Below are 19,735 nucleotides of genomic sequence, written 5' to 3'. Positions count from 1 at the left end.
CTGCACAGGGCCTTGGTGAGACCAATCTTGGGTACCGTATGCAATTTTGGTCTCCTAATTTAAAATATATATATAATTCCTTTAGAAGCAGTTCAGAGGAGGTTCACTGAACTCATTCCTGGGATGAAGAGGTTGTCATATGAAGAAAGGTTGAATCGATTGGCCGATACCCACTGGAGCCCAGAAGAATGAAAGTGATCTTATTGAAACATATAAGATTCTGAGGGGCTCGATAGGGTGGATACCCTGGAGGATGTTCCCTCCATTAGGGGAAACTAAAGCTAGGGGACAGAGTTTAAAAAGAAGAGGTCTTCCTTCTAAGATGGAGATGAGGAGAAACTTTTTCCCCCAAAAGGTTGTTAGCCTGTGGAATCCTGTTCCCCAGGAAGTAGTGGAGGCTGAGTCATTGAATTTATTCAAGGCAGAGTTTGACAGATTTTTGTTAGGCAAGTACAGCACGGGGTTAGATACAGAGTAAAGCTCCCTCTACACTGTCCCCATCAAACACTCCCAGGACAGGTACAGCACGGGGTTAGATACAGAGTAAAGCTCCCTCTACACTGTCCCCATCAAACACTCCCAGGACAGGTACAGCACGGGGTTAGATACAGAGTAAAGCTCCCTCTACACTGTCCCCATCAAACACTCCCAGGACAGGTACAGCACGGGGTTAGATACAGAGTAAAGCTCCCTCTACACTGTCCCCATCAAACACTCCCAGGACAGGTACAGCACGGGGTTAGATGCAGAGTAAAGCTCCCTCTACACTGTCCCCATCAAACACTCCCAGGACAGGTACAGCACGGGGTTAGATGCAGAGTAAAGCTCCCTCTACACTGTCCGCATCAAACACTCCCAGGACAGGTACAGCACAGGGTTAGATACAGAGTAAAGCTTCCTCCACACTGTCCTCATCAAACACTCCCAGGACAGCTACAGCACAGGGTTAGATACAGAGTAAAGCTCCCTCTACACTGTCCCCATCAAACACTCCCAGGACAGGTACAGCACAGGGTTAGATACAGAGTAAAGCTCCCTCTACACTGACCCCATCAAACACTCCCAGGGCAGGTACAGCACGGGGTTAGATACAGAGTAAAGCTTCCACTACACTGTCCCCATCAAACACTCCCAGGACAGGTACAGCACGGGGTTAGATACAGAGTAAAGCTCCCTCTACACTGTCCCCATCAAACGCTCCCAGGACAGGTACAGCACGGGGTTAGCTACAGAGTAAAGCTCCCTCTACACTGTCCGCATCAAACACTCCCAGGACAGGTACAGCACAGGGTTAGATACAGAGTAAAGCTCCCTCTACACTGTCCTCATCAAACACTCCCAGGACAGGTACAGCACAGGGTTAGATACAGAGTAAAGCTCCCTCTACACTGTCCCCATCAAACACTCCCAGGACAGGTACAGCACAGGGTTAGATACAGAGTAAAGCTCCCTCTACACTGACCCCATCAAACACCCCCAGGACAGGTACAGCACGGGGTTAGATACAGAGTAAAGCTCCCTCTACACTGTCCCCATCAAACACTCCCAGGACAGGTACAGCACAGGGTTAGATACAGAGTAAAGCTCCCTCTACACTGTCCCCATCAAACACTCCCAGGACAAGTGCAGCACGGGGTTAGATACAGAGTAAAGCTCCCTCTACACTGTCCCCATCAAACACTCCCAGGGCAGGTACAGCACGGGGTTAGATACAGAGTAAAGCTCCCTCTACACCGTCCCCATCAAACACTCCCAGGACAGTGTAGAGGATGCTGTAGAGGGAGCTTTACTCTGTATCTAACCCCGTGCTGTACCTGCCCTGGGAGTGTTTGATGCGGACAGTGTAGAGGGAGGTTTACTCTGTATCTAACCTCGTGCTGCACTTGTCCTGGGAGTGTTTGATGGGGACAGTGTAGAGGGAGCTTTACTCTGTATCTAACCCCGTGCTGTACCTGCCCTGGGAGTGTTTGATGGGGACAGTGTAGAGGGAGCTTTACTCTGTATCTAACCTCGTGCTGCACTTGTCCTGGGAGTGTTTCATGGGGACAGTGTAGAGGGAGCTTTACTCTGTATCTAATCCCGTGCTGTACCTGTCCTGGGAGTGTTTGCTGACACTAGTTGCCTCTAATGGGAAAGGTACTGACATCCGTCATGAGGTTCACTGGGAAGACTCTGCCACATTAAACACTGCTCTTTGTTCCTTTCAGCTGGGTATGCGGTTTGGATGAAGACAATTGAAGCCTTTTCCAAGCAGCTGTGTTTCCAGGAACAATACATTAAGGCTGCAACTTACCTCCTGTCCGTTCACAAGGTCTACGAAGCTGTGAAGCTGCTCCAATCTCACCAGCTGTTTCGGTAGGTGGGGGACGAGTGGTTTGCATTGGGACGGGGTTAGATGTTGGAGTTTGGGATCATGGCTCTTGCGTCTGTGTCAGAGGTTATGGGTTCAAGTGTCAACACCAATGATTTGAGCACCAAATCCACACTGGCACCTCCCAGCAGTGTTTGGCGCTGTCAGAGGTACCACTTTCATAGAATCATGGGATCTTCCTGTGCTGAAAGACTCTATTCAGCCCATTGTGCCTGTGCTACCTCCATTTAGCCCCTAACCCCCTGCTTGTTCCCAATAGTCAGGTAATTTTTTTTTCCTTTCAAGTAATTATCTTTTTTAAAATTCTTTCACGGGATATGGGCATCGCTGGCAAGGCCAGCATTTGTTGCCCTTTTACCCAGTGGCTTGTCACACCGTTTCAGAGGGCAGTTAAGGGTCAACCACATTGCTGTGGATCTGGAGTCACCTGTGACCTTCCAGTTAACCCGAGGAAACTGGGTTTGTCTAAATTGAAAGAAACTGTGCACGATTTTGAACATCTCTACCATATCTTCCCTCGTCCTCCTTAGAATAGAGAAGATTCAGTCCCGGCTTCTCCAGTCTCTTCACATTAACTGAAGCCCCTCAACCCTGGCACCAGTTCTAGTAAATCTCCTCCACATCCTCTCTAAGATTTTCACGTCCTTGCTAAAGTGTAGGCCCCTGAATTGGACACACTTCTCCAGATGAGGCTGAACCAGTGGTTGATAAAGGTTTAGCATAGCTTCCTTGCTCATGTACTTTGTGCCTCTATCGACAAAACCAAGGATCCCATATGCTTTTCCAAACAGCTATCTAATCTTGTCATACGGACACACGAAATAGGAGCAGCAGTAGGACATTCAGCCCTTCACACCTGCTCTGCCATTCATTAAGATCATCTGTTTGTGCTTCGATTTCCACATTCCCATCTACCCCCGATAACCTTAAGATTCTTGTTAGGCAATGGAATCAATCTACCTCCGCCTTAAAAATATTCAATGACCCCCACCTCCACCACCTTCTGAGGCAGAGAGTTCCAAAGTCTCACAACCCTCTGAGAGAAAAAAATTCCTCATTTCTGTCCTAAAAGGGCGACCCCTAATTTTAAAACTGTGCCCCGGATTCACCCACGAGAGGAAACATCCTTTCCATGTCCACCTTGTCAGTGCCGTTCAGGATCTTATATACTTCAATCAAGTGGCCCCTCACGCGACTAAACTCCAGTGGAAACAAGCCCAGTCTGTCCAACCTCTCCTCATAAGACAACCCACTCATTCCAGGTACCAATCTGGTAAACCTCCTCTGAACTGCCTCATATGCATTTGCATCCTTCCTTAAATAAGGAGACGAAAATTGCACACAATATTCGAGATGCGGTCTCACCAACGCCCTGTATAACTGAAGCATCACATCCTTACGTTTATGTTCAATTCCTGCCACCTTCAAAGATTTGTGTCCATAAGACCCCAGCTCTCTCTCTTTTCCTGCACCCCCTTTTTAAGATTGTAGTTTCTGTTTTATATTGCCTTTCCCTTATATTCTTCCTACTTAAATGAATCATCTCTCTGCGTTAAATTTCATCTGGCTGCCCAGCTCACCGGTACTCTCAGGAAATCTGTTAATCCCCCTCTTGCTGTTTGCTACCGTTCTGAGTTTGGGATGAGAGTGTGTGTGCGCTCGACACGGAGCCCAGGGCTGACCCTTTGACCTGTAAACGCATCTCATGTTTTCCCCAAAATCGATGCTGTCTCTCATCCTGCTCCACTGTCTGTTTATTGAGGAGCCTGATTGTAATCCTTGCCCACACTCCCACATGGAGAACACGCAGCCAGTGAGCACTGACACCTTTTGTCAGTCGTCTGTTAAGTTATTCCTTTCTTTCTACCTTACACTGTGTTTTTACCCCCGCCCCACCCTCTCCAGCACTGGGAGATCCAAATTAAGTCCATAAAAATTCTCTGGACATTTTGTTTTCCAACAATTAATCTCGGACCACCGGGAGTAAATTTCGAAACAAATCTAAATAAATTGAGAGAAATGATATCCCCAACTTGTGCCAAACCCCATTCACCCATCAATCTTGTGCTCACTGACCTTCATTGTTTCCTGGTAATCTTCGTATCTATAATTTTCATCCATATTTTCAAATCTCTGGCCCCTCTCCCTATCCCTGTAATCTCCCCCGTCCCTACAACTCTCCGAGATATCTGTGCTCATCCGATTCGCCTCTTTGAGCACCCTTGATTTTAACCACACCACCACTGGCGGCCGTGCTTTCAGCTGCCTGGACCTTAAGCTCTAGAATTCCCTCCCTAAACCTCTCCGCCTCTCACTGCTCCTTTTTAAGATGCTCCTTTAAAATCTATCTCTTTGACCAAGCTTTTGGTCACCTGTCCAAATACCTCCACATATACCTCGGTGTCAAAGTTTGTCTGATGGTGCTATGATGAAATGCCTTGGGACACTTTACTGCGTTAAAGGTGCTAGATAAATGCAAGTTGTTGTTGTGTATGACGCTGTTCCTGTTTCAATAGAGAGGCCATTGCCATCGCCAAAGCCCGTCTACAACCCGATGACCCTGTGCTGAAGGAGCTTTACACCAGTTGTGCTAATGTCATGGAGAAAGATGGCCATTACTCAATCGCAGCTAAGTGGTAAGAGTTTAGCCTTGGCAAAGAAATTGTCTAGAACACGCCCTAGTTTGCGTCGTGCTCACTGGATCCCAATTTTGGTTGGACATATTCATGGGGGAGTCATCACATGGACCACCATTGGACAATTGACCCATCCATCATCATGGAGCTCACCTTCCCCTCTCTCCCCCCACCCCCCAACCCCAACACCACCCAGCCAATTGGAAAGCCAGAAAACTCTTCAAAAGCTGATTGGATGATGCTTGACTATCAATCAAACAGCCTTTTTAAATTCGATTTCCAATATTTTTATAACTGAAGTGTTGAAAAGGAAATTAAATCACGCTGATTATTTTTAAACGCCACTATCATGTTTTCACCCTTGTTGGCTCGTAGCAATATTCCGGAGATCAGCCTTTCGTTTCTGGAGGGTCGGCAACCCTAATCACCCCTGGCTTCTGAATGAAGGAATAATCTTGTCGTCCTGGTCTCCCTTTTTTTAAATGTTACGGCCATCTACATTAGAAAGTCCAGCTCCCTGGCTGGTGCCCTGGGTAAATGTCCAACCCAGTTTCAGACTGACCAAGAGGATGCCAAGTTTGATGCCCAGACCCATGCGGTTAGATGATCTCGGGGGAGAATAAGCTGCGCCATTTAGACAGGCTGATCTGCTTCCCCCACCCCCATCATTCAGATGGCGCTGTCTTCCTGTGAAAAGGCAGAAATGACTGTGGAAAAGTACATGTGACCCTCGTTCTCGTCTCGCCCGAAAGTGGAAACATCGTGGAGGCGTGGGAGAAGGTGCAAAGATGATTTACTGGAAAGAACTGAGGGATTTTACCCATCAGGAAAGATCGAACAGGATGAGGCTCTTTTCTCTAGAAAAGGGAAGGCCGTGGGGTGAAGGGTGGGTGGGGGTGACAGGTTGGTGGGGGGGTCATAGGATTATGGAAGGGTTTTACAGGGTAAATGTAGAGAAGATTTTTCCACTTGCAGGAAAGATCAGAACTAGGGAGCCATCAATATAAGATCGTCAACCAAGAAATCCAATAGGGAATTCAGGAGAAACTTCTTTAGCCGTCAGGGCAGTGAGAATGTGGAACTCACTGCCGCAGGGAGTGGTTGAGGTGCATATTATAGATGTATTTAGAGGGAAGCCAGGTTAACACATGAGTGAGAAAGGAATAGAAGGCTATGTTGCATGGAGTAGGATGAAGAGAAGTGGGAGAAGGCTGGTGTGGAGAATAAATGTCAGCAAGGACCTCTTTCTGTCCTATAAATAATGTCATATTTTGTGTTTACAATGGATTGGACAGAATAGATGGAAGCAGCCTGTTTCCAGTAGTTGCTGGTTTTCAACCAAAGGCCAGTGGATATAAGATCAAATGGGGCAGAGACAAGGAAGTTCCTCAGCCCGAGAGGCTGTGGAATTCACCATCGGAGTTTGTGGTTGATGGAGAAACTGTGTCAACCTTGGAGTTTAGATAGGAGCAGTGAGCGACGGTAAAGGGCATTGAACGGCTGTGGGGAACAGGGGGTTAAATCCGATTGGGACACTTTATTTATGCGGAGGAGAAACACTGACGGGTTGGTTTGGCTGAATGGCCTGTTTGTGTTGTAACCGTGTTGTAAATGGGTGGGAGGGTTTCTATGTCGGGGGAGGGAGGGTTTCTATGTCGGGGGAGGGAGGGCACGAGGGGAGCTGTTTACTGGTTGCCATGACCAACGAGGCCGATTCCTAAATGGCGAATGGGGTGGGGGGTGGTAAGAGAGAGAAATCCGAGATCTCGTGATTTGAGCTAATGTAACAGCGATTGGCCGATTTCTGCTCAAGTGCGCCCCACGTTTTCCAGCTACCTAACGGCCAAATCGCCTTACGACGCGGCCAAGATCCTGGCGAAGAAGGGTGACGTGGCTTCACTGCGGACTGCTGCGGAGGTGGCCTCCATCGTCGGTGAGAAGGAACTGTCTTCCTTGTTCTCCTCCAGGTGTGCCTTGGACCTGCTGGCTCTGCGGAACTGGCTGGGGGCACAAGAAGTCTTGCGCCCGCAGGAGAGTTTGTTGGTGAGTACGAGGGAGAGTTTTAACCTTCAGTGTCTTACCTGACTTGCTGCGGGATCCCCAGGGGCTCTAGAACTGGGGTGTGACCATTTAAAAGCCTGCAGATTGCTGGAGGAAAGAATGAGAACGTGCATTTCTGTAGCCTATGAATTGGGAGCAGGAGTAGGCCATTTGGCCCCTTGAGCCTGCTTCACCAATTGACAAGACCATGGCTGATCTGCCTCTGGCTTCAGTTCCACATTCCCACCTACCCCCGATAACCTTAGCTTCTCGATCAACAAGGGAGTCAATCAAACTCCCGTCTTAAAAATATTCAGTGACCCAGCCTCCACTTCTCTCTGGGGAAGAGAATTCCACAGATTCACGACCCTCTGAGAGAAAAAAAATTCCCCTCATCTCTGTCTTAAATGGGAGACCTTTTATTTTTAGACTGTGCGCCCTCGTTCTAGTTTCTCCCATAAGTGCAAACATCCTTTCAGCGTCCACCCTGTCAAAACCCCTCAGGATCTTTATATGTTTCAATAAGGTCACCTCGCATTCTTCTAATCTCCAATGGATACAGACCCAACCTGTCCAAACTTTTCTCATAAGATAACTCCGTTCACAACCACCAGACGCCCCAAAGCGCTTTACAGCCAATGAAGCACTTTTGAAGCGTGGCCGCTGTTGTAATATAGGAAACACGGCAGCCAAAGTGTGCACAGCAAGATCCCACAAACAGCAATGTGAAAATGACTAGGCAATTTTTTGTTGTGCTGATTGAGGAGTGAATATTAGTCAGGATACAGGGGATAGCTGCTATGACTTTGTTTGAAACAGCAGCCATTGGACTTTTTATGTCCAAGCTAGAGGGCAGATGGGGCCTCAGTTTAACATTTCATCTGAAAAACAGCACCTCTGGCAGTGCAGCACCCCCCCCCCCCCCCCCTGTGCTTCAGTGGGAGTGTCGGGCCAGATTTTTGTGCTCAAGTCCTAGAGCGGGACTCGAACCCACAGCCCTCTGACTCAGAGGAGCATGCTACCAGCTGATCCACAACTGACACACGGTAGAAAGAAACCAGAATTGTATTTATACGAACATACGAAATAGGAGCAGGAGTAGGCCATTCGGCCCCTCGAGCCTGCTCCGCCATCCAATAAGGTCGTGGCTGACCTGTTTGTGTTTTGGATTCCACATTCCCCATCCAACCCCCGATCACCTTGGATTCTTGTTAGGCCAGGGAATCAATCAACCTCCGCCTTAAAAATATTCAATGACCCCACCTCCGCCACCTTCTGAAGCAGAGAGTTCCAAAGTCGCGCAACCCTCTTGAGAGAAAAAATTCTCCTCGTCTCTGTCCTAAAAGAGTGACCTCTAATTTTAAAACAGTGCCCCCCTAGTTCTGGACTCACCCACAAGAGGAAACACCCTTTCCATGTCCACCATGTCAAGACCGTTCAGGATCTTATTACTTCAATCAAGCCACCCGTCACTCTTCTAAACTTATGACAGCACCTTCCTTCGCTTCAGGGTGTTGTTGTGCTGAGAATGCGCTGTTAGGGAGGGAGTTTCAGGATTTTGACCTAGCGACAGTGGAGGAAAGGCCAATGCAGGATGGTGTGTGCGTGTGACACTGATCGCCAGCTGTACTTATCACATTGGTTTTCACTGAATGACCCCTTTACCCCCCCCTACAGTTTCCGATATCAGGTTAGAAACGCATGTTCCGGATGTAATTGTGTTTTAACTTTATGCCTAGGGGCAAAGGTTGGTGCTGTGCACGTGTGAGTTGCTGTACCGGTACCTTGCCGATAGGGACCTGATCCTGTGGAAGAGCTTGAACTCGCCGTGTTACCACGACTGGACCTTACGGAGTGACGAGCCACTCATTAACTCGGTGACCGCGGTCTGGCAAAGTGAGTTTGGGATCTCGGGGTCCGATTTGGAGCGACTGAAGATTGCTCACCAGCAGCTGAGGATGATGGAGCACCCCGAGGCGTCTCTCAACACCCCTCCCAGACTGGTAACCACTCGTTCTCTCTTTCTCCCTCTCCCTCTCCCTCTCACTATCCAGCATACTCTCCCGTTCTCCCTCTCCCCTGCCCTCCCTCCGCCCCCCTCACCCACACAATTATCCCTCTTTGTTCCCTGAAGCTGCTGACTCCAGCTGCGCTCAGTGCCTGTTCTGAACCTGTGGCGAGAGTCTGATTGACTGAGCTGATTGACTGCTGGAGGCCTCACGGACAGGGCAGTGTGCTCTCCAGGGTCCACATGTCAATGCTCAACAGCTATGAACGGGACAGTGAGTGATGATGGGAGTGTGGCTGCGTTTTATTATTTTCTTAGCTCTCCTCCCCACCCCTATCCCAGGAACAGTGAGGATGATTCTGGGCTGTAATGACTCCACAGTCTGAGGTTAACTAGCTCAGCACACGCTGCAATCTCGCTCGTGGCTTTAGAGGGGAAGGAACAGGGGAGAGTTGTCTCGTTGCATAGTTCTTACAAAGAGCTGGCATAGGCATCAGGGGCCGAATGGCCTCTTTCTGTGCTGTACGATTATTTGGGGTGGTTAACTATTAATGCTCTCAAATGCCCCCAAACAATACGAAAGTTTTAAGAAGGTGGGCCTTCCCACAATGCAACCTGCGGAATGTTTCTTTTAAAAAAAAAATAATTTCGTGGAATGTGGGCATCGCTGGCTGGGCCAGTATTTGTTACCCATCCCTAATTGCCCTTGAGAAGCTGGTGGTGAGCTGCGTTCTTGAACCACTGCGGTCCCTGTGGTGTAAGTACACCCACAGCGCTGTTAGAGAGGGAGTTCCAGGATTTTGACCCAGCGACAGTGAAGGAACGGCCGATATATTTCCAAGTCAGGATGGTGAGTGACGTTGAGCGGGCTTCTTCTGTGCTGTTAAGATTCCACGATTCTTGTGTTTTGTGTGGTTTAGTGCTGGACTTTCCTAATCAATAATTGGAGAGCTTTCATGTCGTAATGTAGAAAACCCAGCAGCCAATTTGTGCACAGCAAGCTCCCACAAGCAGCAATGTGAATAGGGCCCAGATAATCTGTTCTTCGCTGATGTTGGCTGAGGCTTAAACTCCTCAGCTCTTCTTCAAACTAGTACCGAGGCGTCTCTCAACACCCCTCCCAGACTGGTAACCACTGTCAGAGCACACTGACAGAACAGACAGGGCCCCTGTTTAACATCTTCATTTACTGTAGGAGTTACGCTGAATTTAATACGTGTGGAACAGTCTTGGAAGGAGCGACTGAGAGAGGGGAGAACACAATGTAAGGGGCAGGAGTAGGCCATTCGGTCCCTTGGGCCTATTCTGTAAGATCGTGGCTGTTCTGATTGTGGCCTCCACTCCACTTTCCTGCCTGTCCCCCATAACCCTTATCTCCCTTGCCGATCAAAAATCTGTTGAACTCAGTGTTGAATGTACTCAATGACCGAACCCTCACTGCTCGCTGGGGTAGAGAATTCCAAAGACTTGTGACCCTTTGAGAGAGAGAAAACCCTTCTCCTGCCCATCGCAAATGGGAGACCCATCACAATTGAAACTGCGTATCCAGTTCTGGATTCCCCAACAAGGGGGAACCATCCTCTCAGTATCTACCCTTCCCAAGCCCCCTCAGAATCTGATGTTTCAATAAGATCACCCCTCGTTCTTCTAAACTCCAATAGGGATAGGCCCAACCTGCTAAACCTTTCCTCACAAGACAACCCCTCCATTGCAGGAATCAGTCCAGTGAACCTTCTCTGAACTGCCTCCCGTGCAATTCTAGACAAAAAAAAACTGAGTCTTACAGCTTGAAGGGAAGTCTGAGAGAGGAGAGGAGACCCACGGTTCTGAAGCTGTGGAAAAGAGTGACGTTGAGTTGAAGATGGTGGGCTGAGTTTTGACGTTCCATGAGTAGAAGCTGGTGGAACATTCCATATAGATATCCAAGGATAGATTTGAATACTTCATCAATGAAAATAACACTAATCCTCCTCTCTCCCAGCTGATGCTACACTTGGCTCAGGAACTGAGTCTTGCCATAACCTATACATTGCTATCAGACTGGGCCCAGATGGTCACTGTCCTACTCAAAGTCGTGCTTCGTTGTAACAAGGCTGGAGACTTCACTTTGATGCAGGAAATCGGCAAGATTGTTCTACCTGAGAGTAAGTAATGGTCCCTTTATCTACACGGTCCAATCAAACACTCCCAGGACAGGTACAGCACGGGGTTAGATAGAACCACAGGAAAGTTACAGTGCAGAAAGAGGCCATTCAGCCCATCACGTCTGCACTGGCCAAAAAGGAGAAACAGAAACTAGCTGCTCATTCTAATCCCATTTTCCAGCACCTGGTCTGTACCCTTGCAGGTTCCAGCACTTCAGATGCAGATCCAGGTACCTTTTAAATGTGTTGAGCGTTTCAGCCTCAACCACCAACTTAGGCAGCAAATTCCAGACACCCAGCACCCTCTGGGTGAAAAAACTTTTCCTCATGTCCCCTCTAATCCTTCTACCAATCACTTTAAATCTGTGCCCCCTGGTAATTGACCCCTCAGTTAGGGGAAACAGGTCTTTCCTGTCTACACTATCTAAGCCCCTCATAATTTTGTACTCCTCAATCAGGTCACCCCTTAGCCACCTCTGTTCTAAGGAAAACAACCCCAGCCTATCCAATCTCTCCTCATAGCTGCAATTTTCAAGTCCTGGCAACATTCTTGTAAATCTCCTCTGCACTCTCTCCAGAGCAATTATGTCCTCCCTGGTGACCAGAACTGAACACAAAATCCCAGCTGTAGCCTAACCAGCGTTTTATACAGTTCCATCATCACATCCCTGCTTTTGTATTCAGTACCTTGCCCAATAAAGGAAAGCATTCCATATGCTCTCTTGACCACCTTGTCCACCTGTCCTGCCCACTTTTGAGGACCTGAGAAAAGCTCCCATTATTTATGCCTGTTCATCCTTCTGTCGCCTCTTTTAGCTACTTCGCATGTGACAGTTGTGGCTGAACCTGCTTCTCGCTGATGGGTCTCTTCGGCCATTGGTAAAAGTGCAACGTTTGAAACTACCCTGTCCCCAATGGATTTGGTTAGCAGCAAGTCCACCATCTGACGCCAGTAACCTCCCCCACTGTTTTGTTTAAGAAAAGGTGTCGAGACAGTAGTGAAGGTGCCAGCAAAGGTTGAACAGGCTGGGGGGGGGCTCTTTTCTCTGGAAAAGATAAGGGTGACCTGGTCAAGGTCTTTAAGAGTATGACAGGCTTTGATAGTTTAGACCTAGAGAAGATGTTTCCGCTTATAGGAAGGAACAAAACGAGGGACCACGAATATAAGATAGTCAGTAATAAATCATTCAGGAGAAACCTCTTCCCGAGGAAGTTGAGAATGTGGAATTCTCTGCCGCAGGGAGTGGTTAAAGCAAATAGCAGAAATGTATTTAAGGGGAAGCTCGATAAACACTTATTTAGAAGCATGTGTTGATAGAGGGAGCTGAAGAGGGGGGTAAGAGGTCATATGGAGTGTAAACATCAGCCTGGCACAGCTTTGGTTCAATGGCTTGTTTTTGTGCAGTATCTATCTTGAACTATCTTTTATATTCCAATGTAATACGGTTCCCTCACTCTGCTGATCTCTCTTTGCCAGGAGCAGATTTCACCTCTGACCTGGAGGTCAAGCTGACCGGCACTGACCCCCTCGGCCTAGCAGCTCTCCGAAGCCTGCGCGCGTTCCTGTGTTACGGACAGGTGTACGAGCTGTGGTGGAAACTGGCCGACGATCGTCCCAGAACGCCGCGGGCGGGCGGGCAACAGACGGGCACAGAGGAGCAGCCTGGAGCACAGCGGGCGGGCAGGGCAGAGGAGGATGCCGAGGCCGACGGGGCGCGGGCAGGCCCAGGCCCACTGGCCCACGCCTCCGGCCTCACCGGCGCCGCGCGGGGACCCCTGGCCGCGGCAGGCCAACTCCTGGACAGGTGCGCCTGCTTCCTCTCGCACGACCACGCCAGGCTCCAGGCCTTGCAGCGACGGACAGCCGACGTCCAGCAGGCGGTGGCGGAGCTGGTCAGCCAGCACCAGATGCGATCGTCGGAGGCGGAGGGGGCGCAGGAAAGTGGGCCGGAACTGGACCAAGGGGCCGGGCCTGAGCCTGAACCTGAGCCAGCAGCAAACTCTACTTCAAACCACCGCAGCCCTGAGCTTCCTTTAAGGTACAACATTGTGTGTCAAATTACTGGACTGTCCTCCTGAGGTAAGAGGACTGTCCTTGAGGAGAGATTGTGTAAAATGAACCTATACTCTCTGGAGTTTAGAAGAATGAGCAGCCATCTCAGCCATTAAGGGTGTGACGGGGGTAAATGCTGAGGGGGCTGTTTTCCCACCAACCCCCCGCACCCCCTCATTGCCCCAGGCTGGAGAGTCTGGAACACGGGCACAGTCTCGGGTTAAGGGGTCCACCATTTAGGGCTGAGGTGAGGAGGAGAAATTTCAGAGGGTTATGAGTCTTTGGAATTCTTCCCCCCAGAGGTTGTTCAGTCGGCGATTATATTCGATGGATTTTTGAGCGTGGGGGATCAAGGGACCTGAGGCTGGAGCGGGAAGAAGATCGACTGTGATCTGATTGATTAGCGGAGCAGACGCGGTGGGGGGAACGTGTGACCGACTCCTGCACCTCTTCCTTTTAGGCCTTGGGCAGTGCACACAAGTTACCGGGCGATGGAGGGCTGAGAGGTGCCGAGGTTTGACTCCTCCCCGCTGGTTGCTGAGTTAACTGGTTACAGCTGGCGTTTGGGGTGTGTCGAACAGGCGGCCAGATTAACTTTGGTGTTCCTGAGGTGGACGGGAAGCCTCCAGGTTTCCTTGGCAACAGCTGTGCTCCACCTCAAGAGCCAGGGAGCACAAACCAAACCAGGGCCAAGTTGAAAAGCGGCCTCTTGGGAGATATTTTATCTATCGGTGTCCTTCCCCCCCACTCCCCCGTCACTCAGTGAAGCCACAGAGCAAGCCCACCACCAGCTACTTGCATTTGTGTAGGCACAGCCGCCACTGGTGGAGGGATTAAAATCAGGGATGCACAAGGGGCCAGAATTGGGGGGAAGGCAGAGGTCGCGGAGGGTCGCAGGGCTGGAGGAGGTGGCAGAGAAAGGGAGGGTGAGGCCATGGAGTGGCTTGAAGACGAGGGTGAAAATTTTAGGTCACCGTGTTGCCAGACTGGGAACAAGGGGGCTGATGCACAGGCCGTTGAAGGAACGTTCTGGGTTTACATTTGAATGGTGAAATAAGGAAACGACAGCAGGAAGAGCCCACTGGGCCTCTCACGGTTGTGATGTTTTTAGCAGCGTGACTTCCAACATTCCCACACCTTCCTGCAGCCCAATGATCTCCTGCGAGTAACAAAAAAAACCTGAAGGTTAAAGGAAAAAAAAGGAAGATTTCTCTTGGGCTGCGTTGTGGCCTACAGGAACTGGGAAGGGCCTTTGGCCCTCCTGGGGCCTGGGCTGCGATGGCCTACACAAGAGCTGGGAGGTACAGTACTCGCTCCCTCCAGTTTGACCGTGATGGAGGGCCAGTTGATCGAGCCGGTACTTTGTGGGACTGTTGTACAACCTGAGTTGGCACCATCAGAATAGTGGGGGAGAAAAACTGAAGGAAGAGATGAGAGAAGCAATTATAAAAATAAGCTTGTTTTTGTCCTCTTGCCTGCACAGTAATAAAGAGACCAGCTCCATGACCACTCTGATGGAACAGTTACGTGACATTACCCAACAGCAGTCGGAGCTTGCAGAGGGTGTGAAGGTACAAACATTTAACTTCAATGTTCCCATCTGGAGTGGCTGCTGTGATTCAGTGTGTATCCATCTCTCGCGCTCGCTCTCGCTCTCTCTCTCTCTCTCTCTCTCCTTCCTCTCTCTCTCTCTCCTTCCTCCCTCTCTCTCTCTCCTTCCTCCCTCTCTCTCTCTCCTTCCTCCCTCTCTCTCTCTCTCCTTCCTTCCTCCCTCTCTCTCTCTCTCCTTCCTCCCTCTCTCTTTCTCTCCTTCCTCCCTCTCTCTTTCTCTCCTTCCTCCCTCTCTCTTTCTCTCCTTCCTCCCTCTCTCTCTCTCTCTCTCTCTCTCTCCTTCCTCCCTCTCTCTCTCTCTCCTTCCTCCCTCTCTCTCTCTCTCCTTCCTCCCTCTCTCTCTCTCTCTCTCTCTCCTTCCTCCCTCTCTCTCCTTCCTCCCTCTCTCTCTCTCCTTCCTCCCTCTCTCTCTCTCCTTCCTCCCTCTCTCTCTCTCTCCTTCCTCCCTCTCTCTCTCTCTCTCTCCTTCCTCCCTCTCTCTCTCTCTCTCTCTTTCTCCTTCCTTCCTCCCTCTCTCTCTCTCTCTCTCTCTCTCTCTCTCCTTCCTCTCTCTCTCTCTCTCTCTCTTTCCTTCCTCCCTCTCGCTCTCTCTCTCTTTCCTTCCTCCCTCTCGCTCTCTCTCTCTCTCTCTCCTTCCTCCCTCTCTCTCCTTCCTCCCTCTCTCTCCTTCCTCCCTCTCTCTCCTTCCTCCCTCTCTCTCTCTCTCTTCTCTCACTCTTGCGTCCCTGAGTCACGAGGTTGTGGGTTCAATCCCCAGTCCAGAGACCTGAGGACAAAATCCTGGACATCCCAAAGCACTCTACAGCCAGTGAAGTGTGTTTGAAGTGTAGTCACTGTTGTAATGAGGAAACCGAGCAGCCAAGGGTAAAGTAACATGGTGCTTATGTTAATAGACCAGTAATCCAGAGCCCGAGACTAATGTTCTGGAGAGATTAGTTCAAATTACAGCACGGCAGCCAAGGCAATTTAAATTCAGATCATTAAACAAACGCGGAATTAAAAAGCTGATTCTCAGTAACGGTCACCGTGTAAATTATTTAAAAACCCATCTGATTCACTAATGTCCTTTAGGAAAGGGGAATCTGCTGTCCTTACCCGGTCTGGCCTACATGTGACTCCAGACCCACAGCCATGTGGTTGACACCTCGATCGCCCCCTGACTCAGTGGTACTGGTAACCCCGAGTATACTATCACCACACGACTGCGGTGGTTCAAGAAGACAGCACCACCTTCTCGAGGGCAGTTATCGATGGGCAGTAAATGCTGGCCTTGCTAGTGATACCCACCTCATTTGTATGAAAAGATAAACCCAATTTGTAGACAGCAGGGTCCCACAAACAGCAATGTTATAATAATCAAATAATCTGTTTTTGTGATGTTGATTGGGGGTTAGATATTGACTGGGACACCGGGGATAACTTCCTTGCTCTTGTGAGTCGGGCCATGGGATCTTTCACATGCACCTAAGAGGGCAAACGTCTCATCTGAAAGACAGCACCTCCGACGGTGCAGCACACCCTCAGTACTGCACCGGCAGTGTGAGTCGGATTTTTGTGCTCAACGCTCTGGACTGGGATTTGGACTCGGAGGTGAGAATGCTACCTTCTGAGCCCCAGCTGACATCAAAGGATCTTGCCCTTTTAAGCAGTGTTTCTGTTTGTGTGGTGCATAAATGCTGGCACAGGTCGGATGGGCTGAATGGCCCCTCTTCCCACGTTGCACACTCGATGTAACCAGTGGGCAGTGTAAAATTGGACCATCATTTATAGGCGTTTATAAAATGCCCTGGATGGTGTCTCTCTGTACCGTCCTCCATTTCTCCCCCAACTAACTCGTGACCCGTTTTTTTTTTTGTGTGTGTTTTCTTCCAGCTTCATCCTTTCCCGGATGTTGTCGAGAGCAGCCTCGTCCTTCTCTCCATCTCCTCGCTCGCTCCCTCCGTCGTCCCCCGTGAGCTCCGAGACCAGGCCCTGGCGCTAGCTCAGACCTACGGGACGGCCAAGACACACCAACGGGCGGTCCGGAGATTCCTTCGGGAGGTGGCCTGAAAACAGGAGAAGACAGTGTCGGGGGAAACGCTGCTGTCGGGAGCTGTGGTGTGGGATTCCGGAGCTAGGAGGGATCGGCTAGATCGTTTTCTCCTCGTTTTTAATCTTCACCAGTCAAGTTTGAGAGGCCCTAATAACTTTGAGGTTACGTGAGCAGGCAGCACTGAGTTATACCGCTGGCTGCGCTCAGCCGTTCAGTCTGGTGAGGGGGAAGGGGCACAGAGGGCTGAGATCTAGGCAAGAGTATTTAAAGCAGAGTCAGTTACTGTAATAACACCGGCGGCGATAGGGAGCTGTTCTGGGTTAGATTGAGGCCGTTAGATTATTAATCACAACACTCGCTCACGCTCAGTCTTCAGGAGCTCACTGGTTTCTTTCCCTCCTGTGCTTCCACAAATTTCGGGATCTCAGGAACATCTCAATGTAGCTTGCAGGATTTTGCCGTTCATATAGTTCAGAGTAAATGAATACCACTGAACCTCTCCATCGGTGTCTCCTCTCCCTATCTCTCTGTTCCTCTCTCTTTCCCTGTATCCCCCCCTCTCTCTCTCTCTCTCCCCTCCTCCTCGCTGTGTTAATTTGGGGGAGATTTCGCACTGATTATTCCACGCAGGTACAGTTGACGCTGCTGTGGACGTGTGTGTGCTGCGTGTTACTGATTGACTAACGAGAATGTCTCAGCCCCTTCGAAACATTAGAAACCTTTTAGAGGCTGTCCGGCCTGAGGCGCCTCTCTCCCCAGTTTCCTGTTCGCTCTAGACCCTGATTTCTTGTGGCAGTCAGGTGTCTGACACGCAAGGAAACTCATTCTCCCCACCCCACCTCCCTGAGGGTCTCCCAAACCAAATCCAGGGTCTCTGCGCACTCACTCCTTTGTCCTCTATGCTAAATCCGGGAACACATTCGGTGTGAGCCGGGCCTCTGCAAGTCCCCTCTTAACCTGCCCCCTTGTACACAGGCTACTATTAGGACCGATCTGAAAGAAAACGACTTAGCTTTGTTCCTACTGCCCATCCAGTTCGGACCTCCCGGCCGGCCCTCCTGTTTTTGTACAGGGTCACCTGGAGTTCAATTGTAAAGAAGCCGGAGGTTAGATCAATGCGGGACAGGCCTGAGACGTCGTTCCAGAGTGCTGCCAAGCTGGCCAGTTCAGGAATCTTACTACCCAGCTCCAAATACCTGGGTCACAACTCCCCAGGTGAATGACACTTTGTTAACTAATCTGGTGTGAGGTGCTGATGGAGAGACTGTAAACCTCAGCGCAGGATTAGAGGCGTTTCATTTTCAACATGGGCACAGAGTGGCTTCGTTGTCCTGGCGAATCTCCATTGATGAAGTGATTTTGCTGTATGGCTGACAGTGAATAAGACTGCCTTTTTCTAATTTGTAACTGGGTTGTGAATATCATCTTTTTATACTAACAAAAACTAATAAAAGTTGTGGCACCAACATCGATCTAAATTCTGCTCCTCCTCGTTCATTGCTCTCTCGTCATCGTCCTTAGTACGTGCAGCGCCTTTATAAATAAGTTTTGGCACAAGAGTTAGTCTCTGCTGAATAAATACTGCAGAGCAGATGCCTGGAACAGGACCAGTTAACAGGAAGTTAACAGAACCATGGGCCGCTTTACTCTGTATCTAACCCCGTGCTGTACCTGCCCTGGGAGTGTTTGATGGGGACAGTGTAGAGGGAGCTTTGCTCTGTATCTAACCCCGTGCTGTACCTGCCCTGGGAGTGTTTGATGGGGACAGTGTAGAGGGAGCTTTGCTCTGTATCTAACCCCGTGCTGTACCTGTCCTGGGAGTGTTTGATGGGGACAGTGTAGAGGGAGCTTTACTCTGTATCTAACCCCGTGCTGTACCTGCCCTGGGAGTGTTTGATGGGGACAGTGTAGAGGGAGCTTTACTCTATCTAACCCTGTGCTGTACCTGCCCTGGGAGTGTTTGATGGGGACAGTGTAGAGGGAGCTTTACTCTGTATCTAACCCCGTGCTGTACCTGCCCTGGGAGTGTTTGAGGGGGACAGTGTAGAGGGAGATTTACTCTGTATCTAACCCCGTGCTGTACCTGCCCTGGGAGTGTTTGATGGGGACAGTGTAGAGGGAGCTTTTCTCTGTATTTGACCCATTTAATTTTTGTGCCTTAGTGGGTGTTCTGTGTAAATACAGCACTGAACACAGAACTGAGCCAAACAGACCACTTTGATCCCTGTACTGAATTGAATGATGGGGATGGGGAGTAATGCTGTAACTGACCTTGTCATCCCAAAGTGAGAGCTTGTGACCCCTGAAATCTGTCCAGTAACCTCTGAAACATGCGCTCTGGCAGCTTGACCCTTTCAGGGAAGAAGAAACGCAAAGTGTATATTTAATTATTTTAAATTATATTTCATTTAATTTTGATGGGGTGGAGGATCATTACGATGATGCGAATTAGGAGCAGGAGTAGGCCATTCGGCCCCTTGAGCCTGCTCCGTCATCCAGTAAGATCACAGCTGATCTGATTGTGGCCTCAACTCCACATCCCGCACACCACCGATAACTTTTGACTCACTTGTTGGTCAAGAATCCACCTAACTCTGCCTTAAAACTATTCAGTGACTGCGCTCCACTGCTTGTGAACGTTTTAATAAAGTTTATCAGCATGTTTATGATCCTGTGTCATTACAGGTAGCCATACAGCATAGATCTTAAACTGCTTCAATCTGCAGGATCTCGTGGCTTTTGGGTGTATTCATTATTAAACTGACGGAGGGAAAATGGCAAACGAGCAACTGTTAATATTTACAGGGAATTGCAAAGGTGGCCACTAGATGGCACTGACA

At 49.6% G+C, this 19,735-nt stretch overlaps 1 protein-coding gene across 1 annotated transcript in view; it reads left to right on the top strand.

The window, feature by feature from the left end:
- gemin5 (gem (nuclear organelle) associated protein 5) overlaps positions 1–18,363 on the top strand; it is a 75,380-nt gene extending 57,017 nt beyond the window's left edge. Inside the window, exons 21-28 of the mRNA XM_078551189.1 lie at positions 2,208–2,355; positions 4,888–5,007; positions 6,840–7,050; positions 8,787–9,050; positions 11,037–11,199; positions 12,677–13,238; positions 14,736–14,823; positions 16,736–18,363. Coding sequence (XP_078407315.1) covers positions 2,208–2,355; positions 4,888–5,007; positions 6,840–7,050; positions 8,787–9,050; positions 11,037–11,199; positions 12,677–13,238; positions 14,736–14,823; positions 16,736–16,912 — 1,733 coding nt within the window. The 3' untranslated portion in view covers positions 16,913–18,363. The remainder of the gene's footprint in view (positions 1–2,207; positions 2,356–4,887; positions 5,008–6,839; positions 7,051–8,786; positions 9,051–11,036; positions 11,200–12,676; positions 13,239–14,735; positions 14,824–16,735) is intronic.
- The last annotated feature ends 1,372 nt before the right edge of the window (positions 18,364–19,735 follow it).

This window comes from Cetorhinus maximus, chromosome 10, assembly GCF_964194155.1.
Source record: "Cetorhinus maximus chromosome 10, sCetMax3.hap1.1, whole genome shotgun sequence".
Classification (NCBI taxonomy): Eukaryota; Metazoa; Chordata; class Chondrichthyes; order Lamniformes; family Cetorhinidae; genus Cetorhinus; species Cetorhinus maximus.
The sequence above is the reverse complement of the archived record's forward strand: the minus strand, read 5'-3'. Positions and strand labels throughout refer to the sequence as shown.